This window comes from Carassius gibelio, chromosome A12, assembly GCF_023724105.1.
Source record: "Carassius gibelio isolate Cgi1373 ecotype wild population from Czech Republic chromosome A12, carGib1.2-hapl.c, whole genome shotgun sequence".
Classification (NCBI taxonomy): domain Eukaryota; kingdom Metazoa; phylum Chordata; class Actinopteri; order Cypriniformes; family Cyprinidae; genus Carassius; species Carassius gibelio.
This window is the reverse complement of record NC_068382.1, coordinates 18,523,238-18,545,734: the sequence shown is the minus strand read 5'-3', so window position 1 is coordinate 18,545,734 and position 22,497 is coordinate 18,523,238. Positions and strand designations below refer to the sequence as shown.

Sequence of the window (22,497 nt, the reverse complement as noted above, 5' to 3'; positions counted from 1 at the left end):
CCCTCCCATGCTAATCTTTGCCATGGTTTTAAATGTAAGGTAATTAAATCTGGCAACACCTTCAGAACAAAGCCACTGCAAGAAGGAAGCCTCAATTAAGAAGAAGGAAAGTAGTTCGATTGGAGCTCCGTCCTTTTGTGCTTCGGAATTTGCCCAAAGATCAGTCCAATTATTGAAACGTAGCTCATAATTAGATAGATATTCTCAAATCAATGTATAAGTTAAATTACAACTAAGTGGTCTGTCCCCATTTAGTCTTAGTGTGTCTATTGTGTGTTGAATATGTCTCTGTAAATAATGTCCCAGTCTTCTCAATCACTCTCATTGTTTTCTTTCCATCTGTGGTTTGTTTCAGAGAGCACATCTGTTGGACAACACAGAGAGGCTGGAAAGGTCATCTCGGAGGCTGGAAGCTGGCTACCAGATAGCGGTGGAAACCGGTAGGCATTCTGGGTAGGGGGGTGAGCGACAGCAAATTGTCTCGCTCGTATGAGCGGTAAAAAGAGAGAGAGAGAGTGGAGAGAAAAAAAAAAACGCCTTGACGACTGGTGACATTTTCAGGAGCACATCAAAGAGAAGCAAGGGAGAGAGAGGTGTAGAGCAGCAGCCGCAGTACTGTTAGGCTCACACAAAACACACCATCTTATTTCCATTCACCTACCTCTGTGTGTGTGTGTGTGTGTGTGTCAGTGAGAGAGAGGGAGAGAATAATATGGGTTGCAATTGATGCCGTGTCGACTAGAATAAACAACAACACCCTGCCTCCACCGTCCTGCAATTTTTCTAATTAAAGACAGGGATCTTTTAATAAATTAATTTCTAAATAAAGCACTTTAGACGTCATCTGATTCGCACCTGTCTAAAGGTTAGTTTTCATCTTTAAATACAAGAAAATGAACTAATTTAGATCTGAAAAAGATTGAATCAGCAGGCTTTTTTTTTTTTTTTTTTTTTAGCCTGACTGTCACCGTGTTGTTGAAGCAGAGTGTGTTCCTCAGAGACGTATCAAAGCTCGTTCTTCAAGAAGCTACTGGCTTTCTTTGGCTTCTGCCTTAGTTTTGAAAAGTTTGTTAATTTACACTATAATGGCAGGATGGCTTGTGCGCGACGTCGACACAGTTAATAATTCAAATCAAGAAAGGGTTGCACAGACCACTGGCGTTTGATGTCTCGCAAGAACAACTCACAAATTCATAAATGCGATCTGCATCCTCTGCTGAAAAATTTAGTTTCATTTATTTGGATCCTCTCAAGCCTGTGCTTCAGTTTTTGTTTTTTTAAATCCTGCCCTGCATAAGATTATGTACTGTGTGTGTGTGTGTGTGTGTGTGTGTGTGTGTATATATATATATATATATATATATATATATATATATATATATATATATATATATATATATATATATATATATATATATGTATATATATTCACCTCAGTGAATGAAGGAACTTTATTTTTCTGCTATTCAGACATATTTCTTTACTTACGTCTGCCCACTTGAATCGCCTGCTTTCCTAGTAGATACCATAGTTGAAAATGGTGGGATCAGACACCCTCTGAGAGGAGATATCCCCCCATAAAGGACGGTTTCTGCCTCTGAGACCTGTCACAATGCCGCACCGCTTCTACTGTTCTCAGTGTGGGAGCCACAAACACAGAAGAATGCCTGTTTACTCAGCCTTTCTCTAACCGCGTTAAAGCTCAACTCGGCCTGTGCATCTCACTCCTGTGATCCTAATCCCTGACCCCGTACCCCACAGACCACCCCAAAACTCAAGTACACACACACACCTGCATTTTAAAAGCGTAGCGGCAGGTAGTCCTAAACTGAAGTGGCACAAAAAGGACAAACCCTGTACTTTTGGGATTTTGGCACAGCAACCGTGTGCAAAATGCACAGCGATCACCCGCACAGAGTCAGGGTAAACACAGGCCTGCTTCGGTGGCTGTTGAGGAGCTAAAGGGATAGACGCGCTTTGGGTTGCGCCAGTGACCCTCACTCTCTGTGTCATGGTGAGGCGGATTGGCCAGTTTATGGTGTGCTACAATTAATTCGAGCGGCAATCCACACCTGCTACAGCACTGGCCATTCGGGTTTCTGCTTTTCTGGGGGGGGGGAAACTATTATAAATTAGTATAGAGAAAAAAATATTATATAAATACTACTAATAATACAGAAAAAATTTAAATATATTTTATATTTTTAGATTTACCATTTTTATATTGTTTTTCTATTTTTATAAAATAATTAGTTATTTTATGTTGTTTTTGCGTAAACTATGCTATTAGTTTAAGACACAAAAACACACACACAAACAATACATTTAAGTGTTTAAATAATAGCTTACTTTTTAACATGCCGTGTGTGTGTGTGTGTGTGTGTGTATATATGTGTGTGTGTGTGTATATATATATATATATATATATGTATATGTATATATATATATATATATATATATATATATATATATATGTATATGTATATATATATGTATATGTATATATATATGTATATGTATATATATATATATGTATATGTGTATATATATATATATATGTATATGTATATATATATATGTATATATATATATATATATATATATATGTATATGTATATATATATGTATATGTGTATATATATATATATATATATATATATATATATATATATATATATGTATATGTATATATATATATATATATATATATATATATGTATATGTGTATATATATATATATATATATATATATATATATATATATGTATATATATATATATATATGTATGTATGTATATATTTATGTATGTATATATATATATATATATATATATATATATGTATGTATATATATATATGTATGTATATATATATATATATATATATATATATATTACATGTAAAGTCTTTAATGTAATAGCATAGAATCTTAGAATCAAAATAATAATTTCAAAATTTAATTAAATTACTGTGATCACATTTTCTTCATCATTTGTTTCATTGTTTTAAATAAGCACTGAGTGCTAATACTGTGCAAAACTGCTTAAGATTTAATTGTTTCATTATTTTAAATGTATTTTTATTGTAATTTTTTTATTATATAGTAAAACTGTGAGGATCCTCCTTATTTTATTGTTTATTTATTATGTAATTTTAATCAGATTTTGTGTGTGTGTGTGTGTGTGTGTGTGTGTGTGTAAGTGTGTTTTGGTGTGTGGTGTGTTCGGTCCTGCACTAGCAGCATGTCAGGAGCACTCCAGGCCCTCAGAGAGATATTGAGAGTGCTCTCTGGACATGCAGAGCTTTTTACCAAACTGTTTGTCTCATAAATAAAGTATGGGTCTTCATTAGGAGAGGGCACCCACTTTAAAGCTGCCTGAACCAGAGGCACGCCGGCCTGAAGAGAGCCTGGAGTACAGTAGGAGGGAGCAAAGCAGCCAATTTAAAGGCATTTAAATCAGAGATGTCCCAGAGCCCACGAGCGTTAAATAAACCCTAATCAAAGAAGTGCCCGGCTGTGTATGAAAGTCAAGAAAGTGGGAAAAAGATGTTTTGTATTGAGGAAAATAAATTACCTAGGGGGTATAATTCTGTTATTTGCAAAATTAGTTTTATTTTTTTTTTTGTTATCTATCACATTTGGGATTGTTGAAAGATTTCAGAATATTTAATTGTATTTTTTCCAATGATACCAATTTAATCAGTTTGTAGAATGACCTTAAAATCTATTAATTAATCAAAATTAATTTTACCGGAGTGTCCGATAGGAACAAATGAGCCGCAAGAACGTCGTGTGTAAGGAGCAGAGCGGTGGCCTTTGAATACGCAGCAGATCGATGGGGCAAAATGAAACCAGCTCATTAGGGATTGATTTCAGCAGTGTTTAGATAAGCAGAGTGGGTCGGGGCCTGGCCCCTGGGGCCCTCACCAGGGCCCAAAGTTCACACAGAGCCAGGTAGAGAGCGTCTCCGCAGGCCATCATCTTTATTAGCAGCCAGATAAGCTGATTAGGCCTTGTCAATCAAAGGTGCCAGTGACTCAATCGAGAGGCCCTTCTTTTCTTTCTCTCTACTTCCTTTTTTGTGATAAATCATTGAAGCGATCAACAAAGCAGTAGCCATGGCGGCTAAGCTAAGCAGCCCTGCAGTTGTCACCAAGGCAGACGACGCAAGGACGCTGTGATGATGTGATGACTGTATTAAAGAGTACATCAATTTGTTTGAGAGCGGTTTGATTTTTTTCTGCAGTGGAATTAAAAGAGCATGCAAGGGGGGAGAGTAGTTAATGTTGTCACAGGCTTTACGGAGGAGCTGAGAGTGCCCCCGATAGAAATAAATAACAAAATGAACGATTGAATGAAGAAATAAATAAATATGTTTTGTAAACATGAAGAAACGCTGCTCCTTTTGAGCATGAGCACGGCTTTAAGACATGCTGTGTTAGTCCATGGGTGTCTGAGTGTCCCAGTAACAGACACGCGATTGTCTCCGTCTCTCCGGTTCACTGTTTCTAGCTCTTTTTCTTTTTCCTCCATGTTACCGTTCTTTCATTCCTTTTCCTTCATCTCTCTCCTCAACTCTTTTGTTTCGATTTATGCCATTTCTGAAACTGATAAACTTGTGTCTTTGAATGGAATTCCATTTTTTCTTAACCGTCATTTATTTGTGTTGCCATGGCCTTTTTATTCTTACGCACTTTAAACATTAATCACTATATTTATTATTATTAATCAGGGGTAATTGAATACCAGTAATAAAAATGAAATTAAAAATGTCAACGTTAAAGTGAGTGCATTCGATAATGTAATGAAAAGTTGTTTGTTTTAAATATTTAATAATTTCTTAAAATAATATTATATTTAGTTATATAAAATAAAGCGATGTTGTAATAATACAAATAGTAACTAAATTAAAAATGTCAAAATGAAATTGAATGCATTCAATAATGTAAATTTTTTTGTATTTATATCTCTTAAAATAATAATTCAGTTATATAATCTAAAGATTTGTGATAGTAGTTTTAATACTACTCTTACTACTACTAATAATAGTTATAATAATAAATTACAAATGTAAAAAAGTAATTTGAATATGCTAATTAATTGCTGAAGAGTTGCTGTTATTTATAAACAATATTTGCGTCTCTTCAACCAAAATCATATATTTAATTCTAATCTAGTAATAATAAGAATAATAATAATAGTGATAAAACATTTAAATATGTTTGTGCTGGTTAAAGAAACATTTTTATCCCACTAAATTAAATTTGCTCTCCTTTGTAATTAACTGTTTCATTGCCATTCATTATTTATTTCAGTCTAGCTGTTCCAGTTGATTTCCTTCATTGTATAGTCGTGTTTAAAGTTTCAGCACATCGCTACTGTTTTCTCTTTAATGAGGACAATTTGGCGAAGTGGATTTCCTCGAGGTATAGCATACCAAATAACTTGGGTTTTTGTAGTTTGCTGAAATCTGAATGCCGTATTGTGTTTCAAAAAGAATATGCCGTTATTTGATAATTGTTTGATTCATGGAGCAGAGCCACAAGAGTTAAATATTTCACTAGCAGAGTTTGCAGATATGCAGAAAGGGGAACTTAGCTAGAGTGGGTTTTCTAAAGACAATGGTGGGTTTTTGTGTTGTAATGAGGGCATTTTTTCATTGAAAATGTATGATTTTTTTGGGCTACAACTTAAGCCTGTATATTTTCAGCTTTTTAAATATGAATTCACAATGTAAATCTCTTGTAAAACATTGATTCATAGAAATATGTATATAAGTGATGGGATGTGTGCGTGAGCGTAATATACGGTTTTCGACTCTGTAAATCTACCTACGGGTGAGCTGTTTATCGTGAAACCCCCCCGGCGGATGAAAGGCGATGAAATAATGATTTTTTCTCTCTCTCCTAATCGGGCCTTGTCAGCGAGGCGTCTTATCGTGGAGAGGAAAATGACACCGATACTATCGAAGAGCCCAGAGTCTGAGTTTGTGTTGCCCCCCCACCAATCACGCCGGACCCGGCCTCGCCGTATCTAGCGCCGCCACAAACGCCAAGCGCCGCTTTTTTCATCTGGACTTCAAAAACGGTCCCCGTCATTAAAATTGCACCCGCGTTCGGCTGCAGGGATCAGCCGCTCCGGAGCAAAAATGGGATGTGGGAGAGGAGGCTCGCTAAATGTGCTAATTCTGTCCTCACATGTTTACGGCTTAATTTTAATCGGTTTGAGCAAGGGAGGAGGTGAGGGGAGGGGTAAAAAAAAAAGCCTCACATTGCAATAAATCGCCATTATCTTTGACACCGAAGGACTCAGCTGTTCCAAGGATTTTGGGGTCTGTGAGCAACAGTATTATATGGGGACACACAAAAGTGTTTACGCTTGAATTGCAATGTCCGAGGTGCACTCACTGATTTCAGCGCGTCTAGACAAAGGGCCAAAGTTTCACAATAGCAAAGCCTGCAAACAGACTCTTGATGCAAGAGCTGAACCAGCAGACTAGCTGATGTTTATCTGTTTCTGCGATTGCCAAAAGAGAGTGCAGGTGTCGACTTGTTGATATATTCCAATCGGTATTACGATATTTGCTCATGTTAAGTGCGATTATTGACTGTTGAGTCGCCTAACGCAGTTTGAGAGGTTTTTGCCTTTGGGGTGATGGGGAGCAGATCCATTTTTCTAGATAAACTATTGAGTGACAGATTGAGAGGGAAGCTTCCCACTTGTGTCTTTTGAATGAGCCTCTCCAGCATCACTTGCCACCAGCTAGACGCATCAAAATCTCAAACTTAAGTATGAGAAGAGCAGAATTTAGACAGCAAAGCTGGATTTGTGGGATTGAAGCCCAGGAAAGAGTAGAACACACTGAATATGCATAATGGTAATAATGTTTTTGTCACGCTAGTTGCTGAGAAGAAATGAATGAAAAATGTAAAGAGGAAATTCCATATCAAACAACACAAATAAAACTTCTGGTAACACTTGCATAGTGCTTAATTATATCATATTTTTTAATGGAATGAAAGTGTAAATTATTATTATTATTATTATTATTATTATTATTATTATTATTATTATTATTATTATTATTATTATATAAATAAAATATACGTATTAAATGATTATTATTACTATTATTATTATTCTATAAGTACATGGTTGAATGTATGCATTCAACAGTAAGCATATTACTTTATTCTATTTAAATGAATAACATCTATATTATATAAATTTTATTTTATAGGTAGTATTATTGCTATTATTATAATTATATTAATTCCATATAAATTACACAATAATTAGATTTAATGCGTCTTCTGTCTGTATTTACAATTTACTACATTAATATATCCATTTTATACACATTACATAATTCTATAATATTTTTTATAAAATTAATATAAATATATAATACTTATTTTAGTTTTTATTATTATTGTTTTAGATGTACTTAGTTTTGCTTACTTGATGCAGAATTACAAAGCACTGTAATGTAAAATGTGACTAGTCTTATTTTAATATTGGCTTATTTTATTTTATCATCATTTGTTTGTGGCAATAATGGCTCAAAATCTTTTTGAAGTAACTTGTCAGAAACGGAGAGAGAGAGAGAGAGAGAGAGAGAGACAGAAAATGTATTTTAATTTCAGATCATATGTTTCTATTTATATCAGACGCACACAAACAGTCTTTCATTGACCTTTGGTTGACAGAAAGAGAGTAAAAGAGGGCACTCGAGCGGGATGGCGTTAAATAAAACTGTTTTGGAAGGAAATGAAAGACAAAAGCGAATACCCAGGACCCCCATGGGCGCTTCCTCATCGGCCGCTTTAAAGTGCTGGCACATCTGAGGCGCCGCAATATCAAAAAGCAGAGAGAAAAAGTGAAATGAAGTAAAAGGAAAAAGTGGAGGGGCTGGGGGGGTCGGAGTGGCAGTACCTTGTCACTGTGGAATGAGGATCATAAGCGGTAATTGTGTGTTGGGAGTGACACACTGATGACAGCAGATTGATGGCAGTTGAAAAGTGGGTGTAATTCACTAAGGAGTCACAGTGAGTTGGGTGGCTGAGATTAAGAGAGGAAACTATTCAGACTGAGCTCTGAAAAACACAGGCGGAGTGGGTACTGAAGGACAGCGGTTTAGGCTTTACTCAAGCTTCCAGTTTTGTTTGTTCTCGCTGTATTTATGTCTCTCGGTGCATCGGACCAGAAACGGTCCTATTCAGAGTACTGCATTACAGTGAAAATGTTTGTTGCTTTTGTGGATAACATTCCTTCTAAACCTGGATTTTTATTTTGTTGACTTGGCTAAATATTTGTCATTATAGTAAAAATGCCACTTTTGTTTAGATGCAGGAATAGATTTTATGTCAATGAAGTGTCTATCAATGCTAAAAACTCACATTAGAGACAAACAATAAATAAATTACCATATATAAAAAATAAATAAAAATAAGCTTTGTATTATAATTGTAATTTAACTTATAGATGTATGTATTGAGTATAATTGTATTTAAATATAATTAAAATAGTTAGTGTTCCATTTGTTGTGTGTGTGTATGTATGTATGTATGTGTGTGTGTGTGTGTGTGTGTGTGTGTGTATATATATATATATATATATATATATATATATATATATATAAAACAACATAATAAAAATAAGCTTTTTATTATAATTGTAATTTCACTCATAGAATATTTAATTTATTAAAAAATAGTTATTATAATAATATTTATGTAATTTAATTTTTTATTTACATATAATGTAAAATATAATTTTTCACCAGTATTGTGTTGTAGTAATTAAATCTTTATAGCAGCAGTCTGACTCATATTTAAAATATATAGTTTTTATTTTATTTTATATTATTTTATAGCAACAATCCGATTCAAAACTTAAATATGTTTTTATTTTAAATTGCTAACTTATTTTATGATAATTATTTACATTTTTAAATATATAATTTTCAGTATTATATTAAATATTTTGAAACGGTTTGGTCAAACACCTTTTCTTTTTTTTTTTTTTATATTGAGCAACTGTGTATTTTTGTCACTCTCTTATAACACTCAGTCTGTTAACACAATATTTTCTTCTTCATCATAAGTTTGAACAGCTGCTGGACCAGCTTTGTTATGGCTAGTTAACCCAGCACAGATAATCTTATTTGTTTTCAGATTAAATATGGCTCAATGTGTGACACTTGGCGTAGCTCAACGCTGACCACCCCACAGTTTGCGGAACGTCTAAAAAAAGCCCATCATTAGCGCTGTCCGTCTGTCCCTCTGCGGCTGCTTGTGTCACACCGTCCCTCAAAGTGGCTTCCTCCTCGGCAGGCCGCGCCCTGGGCTGGTGTGGCCGCGGGCTCAGGACGCCCACTGAACATGAAACACATCGCCCGATCTGTCAGCTGGGGGCTCCATCTGTCAGTCGGTGGGACAGCTTCACTTTTGTCTAGGGAGGGAGCCGGGCAAATACGATGTGGTGGCTGCCGTGCAGTCCATTTTGCGATGTGCAAGAAACCCTGCTGCCATCGTCCTGACATATTTATTAAGTTTGCACGACCGTTTTTAAGAGGTGATATCAATGCCACCTATGGTGCTCAGTGTATTTAATTACTGTACACTTCTCATTATTTAATTTTGTAATGTTTAGAATAAATGTATTTTCTATAGAAAATATCTAGATCTTTATATTGCACCTCAAAACTCACTCACGAGACTGTTGTCTAGTGCAGTTTAACTGTCACAGAAATAAATCTGCCTTTTGATCAAATTGATTATAGTCAGAAGAGTGGAGGTTGCAATATACACTGTGGCAGATAGGCTGCGCCCTTCAGCCACCGTAAAAACAGACGGACTCCGAGAATCGTCTCCACACTGGGGGACAAGAGGCCTCCACCACTCAGCTCTCTCTGCTCAAGTCTTTGGATGTTTGTCTGGGTGCTGAAAGTTCCTGAAAAGATAAGCTTTACTTACAACTCTAGGAGCTCATTTGAGTTTTATTTATTTAGCACTGTGTTTTTATATGTGTGTGTTTGAGAAAGAGAGCAAGAGAGACCAAGTGTGTTTGTGTGCAGTCAGTGCTGAATCCCTGCTGAGAGCATCAGTACTTTCAGATCTGTGTGTAGGGGCGATACTGAACATCAGCAGCATGATATTTCAGTTATTATTATTTACCCCTTAAAAGAGCCAACTTGGATTTGTCACATCAGCTCTGATGTCAATTTGAATTTAACAAGATCCTGATAATCTCTGGAAAGATTCACTTTCATTTGTAAACATTTCAGCCCTTTTTTTTAATCACTGTGTCCATATTTGATACTGAATTCTTTAGATTAGAATACAACATAGTCAAGGTAATTTACTTTTAGTTTTTGCTTGTGGGCAAATGATTTGTCGACTTAGTGGTTTGGTGCCTTGACTCCAAGTCATAATCATAACCGTATTGGAAATCTTTTTTTTTAGTAAGAAGGGCTGTTTAATATAGATCATTCAAGTACTGCGTTAACATCCAAATCTTAATTGAAAAGCTTATGAATACATTTTGAACTCAAGTTTCAAAGTAGGTGGTTTATTATTACTGTAGGAATGTAATTCATAGCAGCTGAATAATGACTTCTGAACATTTGTGCATCATCTTAATCACTTCACTCTTTAACACTTTTAAATCAGAGATGCTAATTGTTATAATTCCTCCTTTTGTTATTTGAGGAGTCTTCATTGAGTTATTTACCAAAATTAATTTGCTCTTTTTAAGTTATTTATGTTGTGGAAAGATTTCTTTAGTAAGTAGATTCATTTTGGTTTTTAATATAAATTCATAATTGTATTGTAATGTGTGTGTGTGTGTGTGTATATATATATATATATATATATATATATATATATATATATATATATATATATATATATATATATATTTTTTTTTATTGTATAAAATATTGTATGAAAAATTTAATATTATAATAAAAATATAATATCTAGTATATATATAAAAAAAAATTAATGTTTCAATATCAGATTAGTTGCCAATTCGATCATTTAAAAAAAAAAAAAAAAAAAAAAAAGAATATATATATATATATATATATATATATATATATATATATATATATATATATATATATATATATATAATATATATATATACATATAAATATATATACATATAAATGTTTATAAAATATATATATTATATATTTGTTATTGTTTGTATTTTTTTCATTATTATTTTACTTCTGATTTAATAGAAGTCAGATTTTTTTTTCTTTTTTTTTTTTATAATAAATTTTCTAAACTAATATCATTTTATATATATAAAAAATATATATATATAAACATCTTTTATATATATACTTTTAAACGTTTACATTTATTATTTAGGTGGGATATTTTCTGGCTATTTTAAAGTTGTTCTCATGGTATAGATTTTTGCCCAGTTTCAGCTTGTTTTCATCAACAAACCCATAAGGCTGAGTTGCCGTGCATAACCGCATTGACCGTGGTAAGGTATTTCTGAAAAATCTCAAACGAAACACCCAATACCATCTGCTGCTGCATACTCATTTCAATTACACATGAAAAAGCGCAATCTTAAGTCCTCAGCCTGCCAGAGATTGCCAGCTTCTTTTCATGATTGACTCAGTCAGATAAAAATAGTCAGGAAAGATGTCCACTCTAAAAACTGCTGGGTTATTTCAACCCAACTTTGGGTCAAATTTGGACTAACCAAACATTTTGCTTAAAAATTAAATGTAAAAATGTAACCCAACTTCTATAGAAGCGACAAATAAAGTATTATGTGTATGTGTTGTATCATATAATCATCATATTCCCAGGATTCTTATTGCTTCAACAAATTCACAACATGCCAAATGTTTTCAATGCCATATGTTTCTGAAGACGTTTGGCTAAATCGTGTCCTACAGTGAGAGAATGAAAACAGACATAATGAAAATGTGAAGTATTTAGAGTGGCTTTAGCATCTTGGGCCACCTGGATTTATTTGAGCCGGCACTGCTCTGTCCGTCTGGGCCCTTCATGTCCAGGAGGACTACAGTGAACAGAAGTTACCTCTTCACAACTCACACCTGATCACCATGTTTATCCCTGACTCTCTTCCTCTCTCCCAGTCTCGATCTTGCTCACCATTTTTTAACACCCCACCCCACCCCACCCCCTCCCAGCGGTTCTGCCCTGTCCTACTTAACTCCAGCCCATCCTGTCCTTTGATTTGAGCTACTTAGCCAGCCACAGATCATCTGCACACTTCACACACTCGGTTTCTGTCATCCTCTCATGTTTATGGGGATTTGTTTCGCAAACGGATATTTAGTGAACGGCCCAGCTAATATTAGTTACGATAAACAGTGCGCTCAGATTAGTCACGTTTTTAAACATTTTTCATTCTTATTAACATTATTGTTCAAATTAACACTTTGTATAGCAGGTGTTTCGTTCTTATAACATTGTTTGATAAGGAAGAATTCTTGAAAGGGTGACACATGAAAAGATGGTGAAGTGGTACATAAGCATACCATCTGTTTTTCTTTTGTGAGCTCCAAAGGAAAAGTAAAGCATATTTTTGTAAAGGATGATAGAAGAAAGAAATAATGTGCTCTTTCTCTATTATGTGAAAGGTATCTAACAGCTGACTTGTCTTCCATCTGGAAATATCCCTAGGCCTTGAGTCCTAGAGTTAACGGCACAGTAAGTGATCCAAATTGAGAGTAGCATACATGCACTCATGGCTCTGTTGATTACTTGTGCAGTCTAACAGCTCCGTAATGGTTCAGTTCATGCTGTTCCTGTTTCTGGGAAAGAGTCTCCTTGCTCAATTTGCTAAGCACCTGTAGCCTTTCTTCATTTCATGTACAGTCACAAAACATTCTTATGGAGCTACTTGAAGAGCTTGTAGTCACATTATTGCACTTTATGAACCTTTGTGAAACTGTGTGAGGAGTCATCTTACAGAGTCAGGTGAATGATTTAGGAAAATTATCTTAAATGGAGTTAACTCTTGAAGCTATCTTGTGGAAACTTTTGAAGCTTGTGGAGTCGTCTTAGTTCATCTTGGTGGATCATCTTATGGAGTTGACTTGGTGTTATTTTGATAAGTTATCTCATTTAGTCATCATATATGAAGTCATTTGAAGCTTATGGAGTCACGATCTTAGGGAATCGTCAGAGGAAGTCATTTAGAAAGGCATTTAAAGCTTGTAGACTCATCTTAGGGAGTCATTTTGGTGAGTCATCTTGTATAGAGTCATTTGAAGTTTGTGGAGGCATCTTGCGTGGAGTCAACTGATGGAGTCATTTTGTGGAGTCATATAAAGCTTGTTGGAATTATCTTACAGCACGGCTCAGTGCACCTCGGCTCGTTTGCGTTTTCACTGCAGTTTAGTATCGCTTTAGAGTGGGCGGTATTATTCACATGGCGTTATAGTTGTGCTGCATATACTGGCGCAACTCCTGAATTTTTTTTTATTCTGCATCGCCCATCAAGTTCTCTCTGGATAAATCTAGCGGTTCTGTTGTGTTTGTGTCGCAAGTTCAGTGATGCTGGTAGGGACGATTCTCTCCGGCCAATCCATGATTAGTAAAGTTTACACGTCTGGTTTTCGTAATGGTACAGTTCACTTGGAACCTCAACCGAGGTGGTACTAACAAAATTACCAGGTACTGTACCTAATGAAAGCCCCCCCCCCAAAAAAAACGAACCATACCGAGTCATACCGTGCCGTACCATGAAGTGGAAAAGCACCATTAGAGTTAACTTGTGGAGGCATCTTACACAGAGTCAACTTGCAGAGTCATGTGAAGTTTGTCGAGACCTTAGGGAGTAATTCTGATGGGTCGTCTTATTTAGAGTCATTTTATGGAGCCATGTGAAAGTTTTGGAGTCATCTTGCTGAGTCCTCTTATGGAGCCATTTGAAGCTTGTGGAATCATCTTAGCAAGTGTCTTAAGAAAGCCGTTTAAAACTTGTTCAATTATTGATGAAGTCATGTGAATCTTATAGAATCTTTTGAAGCTTGTGGAGTCATCTTATACAATGAAAACATCTGTGCTTACTCCTGATTCGTTTCTAGATTAATTATTAAAAATGGAAAATTGTGACGTACTTGTTTCCATCTCTTTGTGCTACGGTCTGAGAACAACGTCGTTGGTTTGATCCTGCATGTGAAAATAACCATGGCTTTTTCACGAAGGAGGCGAGCGAGGGGCTAACTAATTTCTCCATCAAGCTAATACAGCATTAGTGTGGTTTTTAGATGGCTGTTGTGGTAATTAGGGAATTGCTTTGAGTGGGCCAGGCTGGGCTGAGAGTGGGTAAGAGATGAAAAAGAGGGCAGAAAGGCTGTCTGTTTCCTACTCTGATGGAGGTTATATTTTCTGTGACAACTGGACCACAGTAATCAAAATGTGTTAATAATCCCTTCAAAGGGATGGCGAGGCATCAGTGGGGCCTCAATGAGTCTGAATCCCCTTGTTAGCAGCAGAGCTGGACGCTCCGCCCTCCCCAACCTGAATCAGTCGCAATTACAAACACTGCCGCACATGAGAGAACCCCGCTATTGTCAACACATGAACAGACATACCTGATTAATTTGCATACACATAAGCAAACACTTTTTGATATGTCAACTGGATGGTCAACATGAAATCCAAAATGATCTAGTGCTGCATATGCTTCTGTTCTGTTCAAATATTTGAATGGCTAAATTCCAACAACCCATCAATTTTGAAGAGAAGGATTCGCCAGTCAGATATCAGCAGAGACTGCATAATCCCAATGGTTATACACGTCTACACATTAACAGGTAAAAACTAACACCCCTTCTATTCTGTTGATGCAATATTATGTTGATCCAATCTCCTATAGAGTCAAAGGTTCTTCTTTCAGCTCCAGTGATCACTGCGTATTGTTACTCTCACCAGCAGAATTCTCTTATTTGCCCTTAGTTTTTTTGGCCAGGTGTGATAGTCTTGGGATATTTACTTTACCTCTGTGAGCTGTGTTTAAGCCAAGCCAGGCTCACAGGTCAGGGAAACGCGTTCAGTAAACATCATGACAGATTCGAGAGCATGTAAGACTGACCTGTGAACATAATACTTTAATCTCATCAAATAGAGCCTCCTCCTAACATGGTCCCCGTTCCCCCCAGAGTCTCAAATTGGGAATCTGTGTAGACGAGTTGGCGAGAGCAGGCCTGAATGGAGAATGTTTTAGTCATAGAGTTCAATAGTAGTCAAGGTAATAAACGTCACTCACTAAGCCCTCTCTCTCGCTTTCTTCTGCTCTCTCCCTCTCTGTCAAACTTGCCATTATGCAGCCCATTAACTGAAAGACTAGGTAGAGACCTAAGGTGGCCCTGAGGGTTGAAAACCGAGTAGAAGCTTCCAGTCACATCACATCCAGTGTGATGCAAACACCTGTCTATCTGCTCACATGCTCTGCAAATCAACCTCAATGCAGCAGCCCCATCTGACTGATGAGTGTTTTTTTTTGTTCTTGAAGTTGCAAGGTGCTTTTCTAAAGCTAATTAAAACACAGCACTGTTTTCCACAGTTGAGTGATGGCCGTTGTAAGTTTAGTTAAGGAGAGTTAGAGGCTGGAGTTGAGCCTGTTAAATATACATTGGTGCAGGTGTAAGGCCGCATCTGATCTGACCTTGGAGTCCTCTCCAGGGACCTCTGTGTCTGCTGCACAGGGCAGGACAGGAGATACTCAATAATGTAAAAGATGTGTTCAATTAAGACCTGTCCTCTATGCCACCATGTTCTTAAAGTTGATAAAACAACCCATTTTACTTCCATAATGTGACATTTTTGAATGAAACTAGGTTTCTACAAGAAAAATTTAGGACAGAACTTGATTTTATCGGTTATATCTACCAATTTTACAGATTTTGATTTGATTGATTTTGGACACTTAATTACACATACTCATTTTGAATTTAGATGCCTTTTTCATCATCTAACTCTCATTTAATCTTTAACAACATGAGTCATTTAATAACAGTTAAAAGTAATTTTAAGCTAAACAATGTCACTTTATTTACATAGTGTATAATGTTTTGTTATTTTAATGTAAAGTGATAACTTTTTATTTTAATATCAGTTATCTATCTTTGCTTACATTACTGGCATTATGCAAATTTTATTGTATTTTTAATGTTAAGCTAATTTTAGTTTTTGATAATTGTTTTGTTTTTGTTTTTTACATTTATTTTGACTAAATGGTATAGAATTTTTTTATTGGCCATTTATTGTTTTCAGCCATTTACCAAGATATTGGGCCCTATATTGCACCCAGCGCAATTGACTTTGTACACCGACGCATGTGTCATTCCTATTTTGCACCCGCGCAAAGCGCGCTTTTCCCTCCACAGAAGCACGTCGCTAAACTAGTGAATGAACTTGCGATCCCTGGGCGGTTCAGCGCAAAAAAGGAGGCGTGTTCCGGCGCAAAAAACAATTAAACAATTGCCCCACTGACCAGAAAAAACCTAGTCTAAAGTCAGCGTTGCGCGTTGTTCATTATGCTATTTTAAGGGCGCATGCTTGACCATAATGTATAGCGTGCACAACGCGCATACACTTTGCTCATGTGATCTACACAGATGCAACAGTTATTTTTGCAAATCATAAATTGTTACACTAAAAAAAATATTAACCTGTTGGCCAAATAGTGGCAAGACATATGTGTATATAAGTACATCTGACAAATTGTGGCTATTTCCTCCCACGCCTGTTTAACCGACGCTATTTTGGGTGGGTTTCTCCCATCCCCATACAACACAACTTCTCTGTCTTTCACTGCTCTTACAAGAACATAAGTCTCCTCGGCTGTGAACCGCTCCTGGCGTGCGCCTGGTAAATACGTCATAATAATAGCAATCCATAATGGAACTTGCGCACCTGCTTTTAAAGGGAATGTTGGATGAAGTTCTGATTGGTTTATTTCACGTTACGCCCAAACCACACCTATGAATAATGAAGCTACTTAAGACCAACCCATTTTATATTTGCGCCGGGCGCAAGAGCCATTTATCCCGCCGGGAAATTAGCAACAGCGCCGAGACCCACCCACAAAGTTACTTGCGCTTCGCGCTTTGACACTTGCGTTTCAGATCGTTAAAATAGGGCCCATTATGTATAATAGAGCCTAAATTCACTTGCAGCATGTAAAGCATTGCGATTTTAGTTTTTTAGTGTTTTATTTTTAATGTTAATTTTTGCTACAAATTGCTACAAAAATGCCTCAGCAATTTAAGACTGGTTTTGTGGTCCAGGGTCACATATGGTATAAAATTCATACACCTTCCATTTATCAGTGCTTTCCTAATTTCATCTATTGAATTTTAGGCCTCCCATACCAGAGTTTACAATTTAAAGACCGCCCTGTTCGAAATGCAGTCTCTCATTGGTAACTTAGCATGCTTTGTGACATCATCTGAAAGGAAATTTTTTTAAGAGGTGGAGCAAATTAATACATTATGATTAATAAAGCTAAAACTAACGTTCTTTTTTTCTTTGGGAAGACATGCAACACCTGAGTCAAGCAAAAGAAAATTTGAGAAATATGGTTGATGTAGATATTACATCGATGTTTGAAATTAGCGTACGTCTCGTCATGTCAGTAGAGTGTACGTGTTGAGGATTTTAGTTCTCTTTTAGGTTTGTGAGTGTGTCCAGGCCTGTACGCAGCAGGTTGTGTGTGTTTGGATGTTTACCGGGCATCCATGCGGTGCACCCTGCAAGGCTAATGCCTCACTCTGTCCCTCTGAAAGTCGGCTTGAAGCACTGGAGGACTCATTGACTTTCTAATGATCACTGGTCAGCCTGCACGAGTGCCAGGGGTTTAGCCCATCCACACTACTCCGATATCGACTGAACACTCGGCTCCCTCTTTTCACTTTGGCCTGCCGGCTCTATGTCAAAATCTATTACCATAGCTTCTAAGCTGCACTCGTAGAAGAAAATAGAAAGACGGATGGAGTTTTTAGTTGTTCTCCTCCTCTTCTAGATCCACCTCCTCTGCTTTGTCAGAGATTGAGGGTAACCCCTGGCAGAAGATCATCCAGTAACGCAGTAGCGGATGACATATTGATTGAGTTCCCGTTTGGGCAGAGCAGAGCACTAGGCCTTCCTCTGTTCCCGGTCCCACACATTTCCATTAGGAACTACTTTACTAGCTCCCTGACCCGGCTGTGCTCTATTGTCGATGTAGATTTTGTTTTTACGCAATTCAGCCTTTTTTATTGTCATGTTTCCCACATAGTAGCGTGAGAGTCTGCAGTTGATTTCTCTGAAGACGTTCGTAGTAGACTTTTATGAAAATTATTTACTTCCTGCCAGATCTTCGCATCATGTGCGGGGTGCAAATTTGAGCTTAACCTTGTGTTATGGTGTTAAGGAATCAGGCCTCTGGGAGGTGCTAGGCCTTGTTGTTATACTCTATAGAGCCTGGTTATGGTTCATGCTAAGCTAAGGTTTCTAGAGAGGGCTGTTGAGGAGGCGCAGAAGCGAGGTGTGTTTGTGACAAATGTCAGTGTGATTTCATCCGTCTTTCTCAGCTCTGAATGACATGACTAATTTTTTTCAGTTATTTATTTCAATAATGGGCCAAGAGACAGAAAGGAATAACAAAATGACAACCAACTTAAAAGCACCTGGGGGCACATGCCAACACATCACTACAGTTACACTTTCCTCCTCCTCTCATGACAGCTTCTGTCTCGACAGGTACTGCACACACACACATACGCTGTGTTGCCCAAACCCTTAGGCCCTTGAGATGGCAGGGGTGGCATGATTGTGTTTTCTATGTTATCTGTGATCTCTGCTTACTAGACAAGCAGGACCCAAAGCTAAACCCAATCAGTGCCTGTTGAGAAGTGTGTGTGTGTCTCACAACAAGAGAGTTTGCCAAGGACAAGGCGCACAGCCAGGGACTGCAATGGTGCAATGATAACTTTTGGACAGGATAACACATTTGCAAAGACCTAAGATAGGATACATGAGTGTTCATTAGCGTAAATGTCAAAATTTAGGGCGACAGATCGTCATCTGTTAATTAAAATCAACAGTATAATTTCCTTTTTATGATGTTATTCACTTGCAGCATTTAAAAAGTTTGATTTTAGTGTTTTATTTTTATTATGATGTTAATGTTTAGTGATTTTTATTGTTCTTTTTTTAGTTTTTTAAAGATTTCATTTTATGTTTTGGACAAAATATTGTTGATTATGTATTATTTTTGATTGTCTTATTTTTTATTTATTTGCTCAAAATTGTATAGCATTTGAATTATTTTTAAATATTTTGTTAATCTTTATTTTGAATTATTTGTTTTATTTTGTTTTATTTTAATTTATTTGGTCAATTTTGTATAGAAATTTGAATTAATTTGTTCTAATGTCTTTGCATAAAATAGTGTAGCATTTAAGTAAAATAGTGTAGCACAGGTCCCGTTTTTCGTGCGTTTTTGAAGCTTTGATTGTATTTACAGTGTGCAATATAACTTCATGTTTCATGTTTCGCGTGTAAAAAAACACAGTATTTTTCACACTATTCACCTATCTGTATACTGCTGTTTTCACTGTCATAAAAACGGGCTGATTACTTCTTGTTCTATGAAGTCACTCCTTCAGAAATACGTAACGAGTTCTGATTGTGCCAGCGGTTCCTCTGTTGTGATTGGGGCAGGATTTGTTTTGAAAACTGCAATCCTGATCTGAACCCACGTGCTGGAGATGTACTTCTAATCACAGAACGCCTTTACTGACGAGATGCACATGAAAATCGCATTCAATTTTTTTGCACAGCCCTTACATCTAGTTAACAAAGCTAAACAGCTTTGCCCTTTGTGTAATAAGTTACAGAAACTGTTAAATACACCAACTTAAATAAAAAAATACACTTATCGGTTGTGGTCCATAAACAACGCCTTCTCCAGACAAAGAGGGAACTGCTCCATCTTTCAAGAATAATCTTTGTGCGAATCCGGCATTATTAAACTGATTGAGATTGAGGAAGCTGTCCTCAGCAAAATGTGCTGCATATAGTTTTACAAGTGGATTATATTTTCGGGAACCGAGTTAAACATAAACTGTAACCATTGATCTCTAAGTACAGCGTCCCTGAGAAGCCCAAACAAAGGTGATTGGACTCCGAGATGAAAATAACAGCGTTTCGACGACATGGCGACAAACACAAACGCAGCTCTTCCTCTTCTCCGTCGGAACGCAACAAGACCACGCCCCCTTTTTTGTGTATTCCTGTGGGCAGAGGTTAGTCAAAAAACAGTTTTTAGTGACGAATTCTGTTAAATAAAATATCTCGCTTGGCATTGAACTTTGAGCTTTAGAATTTTACAGATATTATTTTTACTCTAACAACAACATTACACACTAACTAAAGTTTAAAACATGGGATCACGAAGAACGGGACCTTTAACATCAGTGCATTCCTAATTTCATCCATATATTTGTAGGTGTTATAGGAGTTTGACCACTCCCCTATTCAAACGCTGCTGACTCCAATTGGTTGAAACCATAGACTGTATAAAAACTTGGACGTAGTGTGCGTGACATGACCCATTGGTTTCCGAAGATCGTTTTTGAAGCCAAAAGTGGGCGGAGGTGGCTGTTGCCATCTTGGCAGTGCGTCACAGAGTGCCAACCAGCTGAAACCACGCCCACGTAGCTCGACGGCGGTGACAGCAGTTATAAAAATATTGCCAAGAAGGGCAAAGTAAGCAATATAGACAAAAATAATTTTTTTTAACCAGGCTATAAACGTTTTTTTATGCTCTAAAATTGGGCATTTTAAAATGGGGAGTCTATGGGCTCTCTTTTGCAGCCAGCCTCTAGCGGCCAGTTGATGAATTACAGTTTAAGTCACTTCCGTATGGGCTTCACCAGAGAGAGCTGGAGGTTGCCGCCTGGTTGAAACTTACTTAAATAGTTTGGTGACATAAGCCAATAAGGAAAGCTGTCTTAGAGGTGGAAAAAATAGTTTTTGATGAAACATTAAAGACAGGCCTGTTTTTTTTTTTTTTTTTTTTTTCGTTTTTTTGTTGATGATGTTATTGATAACGAAGCAGTATATGTTCTTGTTGGTGGTGAAGTTCTCCTTGCATGTATATATTTTGTTGTGGAAGTAGGATATGAATATACATTCCCAAAATGTCCATACCCCCAAAGCTAGACATTAATGCCAAAACTCAAAAAAAAGTCTTTGTTTAGTATTCTCAAAGGTGGATGAGGGGCCAGATGGGTAACGCATTGTGACAGAGGTGATGTCTAAATTAATCATTCATGCTCTCTCACATGGCTGTGTGCTAAAATATTAATGGTGGAATAAATTTGATTCAGGGCCTGTGATTAGAGGGGTGCCCAGCACCAGCATGTTTATTTATGCCCTGGAGAGCAGCCGCAAGGGTCACACTCATCCTTCTACCAAACATATACCTCAGTCCAACGCATATATATATATACATACATCTGGCTATGTACACGTGTGTACAAATGTGTGTGTGTGTGTGTGTGAAGTGAGAGGTTCTGATATGTATTAAACATGAGAGAGCTAATCATCATGAAGATGGTTGGTATGAATGATGTCAAAGGTGTTTTCATTGTTGTTGGGATCTTTGTGTGAATTCATGGTAGCTTTAGTCCTCCCACCACTAGGTGGAGACATTTTACTTTTCACCATTTTGAAAGTGGAGATGTCTAATTATGCTGGTAGTAGGTCTGTATCTGGGATGTGTCTTGGCGGCATATTTGAAAAAATCTTGGACATGAACTTTAGAGTGTAGTGTAAAATGCATGTGTAAGGAAAATGATTAATAAAAGAAAATCACTTTTTTTCTGGAATAATGTACATTGAATAATTCACTTTAAGAACAGGAATCTGTATGAAGTAAAGGGTTGCTCTTTTATTTAAGTTTTTAGATTGTAATTATATTACATAACATTACTGTTTTTCTGTATTTTTACCAAATAAATGAAGCCTTTGTTAGCACAGATTTATTTCAAAAACATTTCCCAAATCAACCCCAAACTTTTGAATGGTAGTATATATTTTAATTTAACAGAATAATACGTTGAATATACTACTAAAATAGCTGTATATATTTTTTTTTGTCGTCATTTAATTTCAAATGTAATTGATTCCCATGGTGACAAATAAAAAATTTCAGCAGCCATTACTCAGAAATCATTCTAAAATGCAAATTTGGCACCCAAGAAACATGAAGTATTTTCTTTTATAATTATGATGCAGTTTTAGTTAGTTTCACAAGAGTATACTATGTCACACTACTGCTGAAACTTTTTGACATGTTACAGCAACTATGCTATTTTTATTTTTTAAGAGATAATGTGTATGTGGTGTGTATGAGTGTTTTGAGTACAGTATTTCAGAGTGTGTTTATTAAGCGTCTGGTGTGGTTATGTTGGAGATAGGGTGTGGAGTGAGTGAGTG

General features: G+C 36.4%; 1 protein-coding gene across 4 annotated transcripts in view; it reads left to right on the top strand.

Moving 5' to 3' along the window:
• The window catches only part of LOC128025378 (vesicle transport through interaction with t-SNAREs homolog 1A), a 123,655-nt gene that overhangs the window by 30,231 nt on the left and 70,927 nt on the right, over positions 1 to 22,497 (top strand). For all 4 annotated transcript variants that reach the window (XM_052611694.1, XM_052611696.1, XM_052611693.1 and 1 more), the window contains one exon: positions 356 to 440. In XM_052611694.1, the coding sequence (XP_052467654.1) occupies positions 356 to 440 (85 nt within the window). The remainder of the gene's footprint in view (positions 1 to 355; positions 441 to 22,497) is intronic.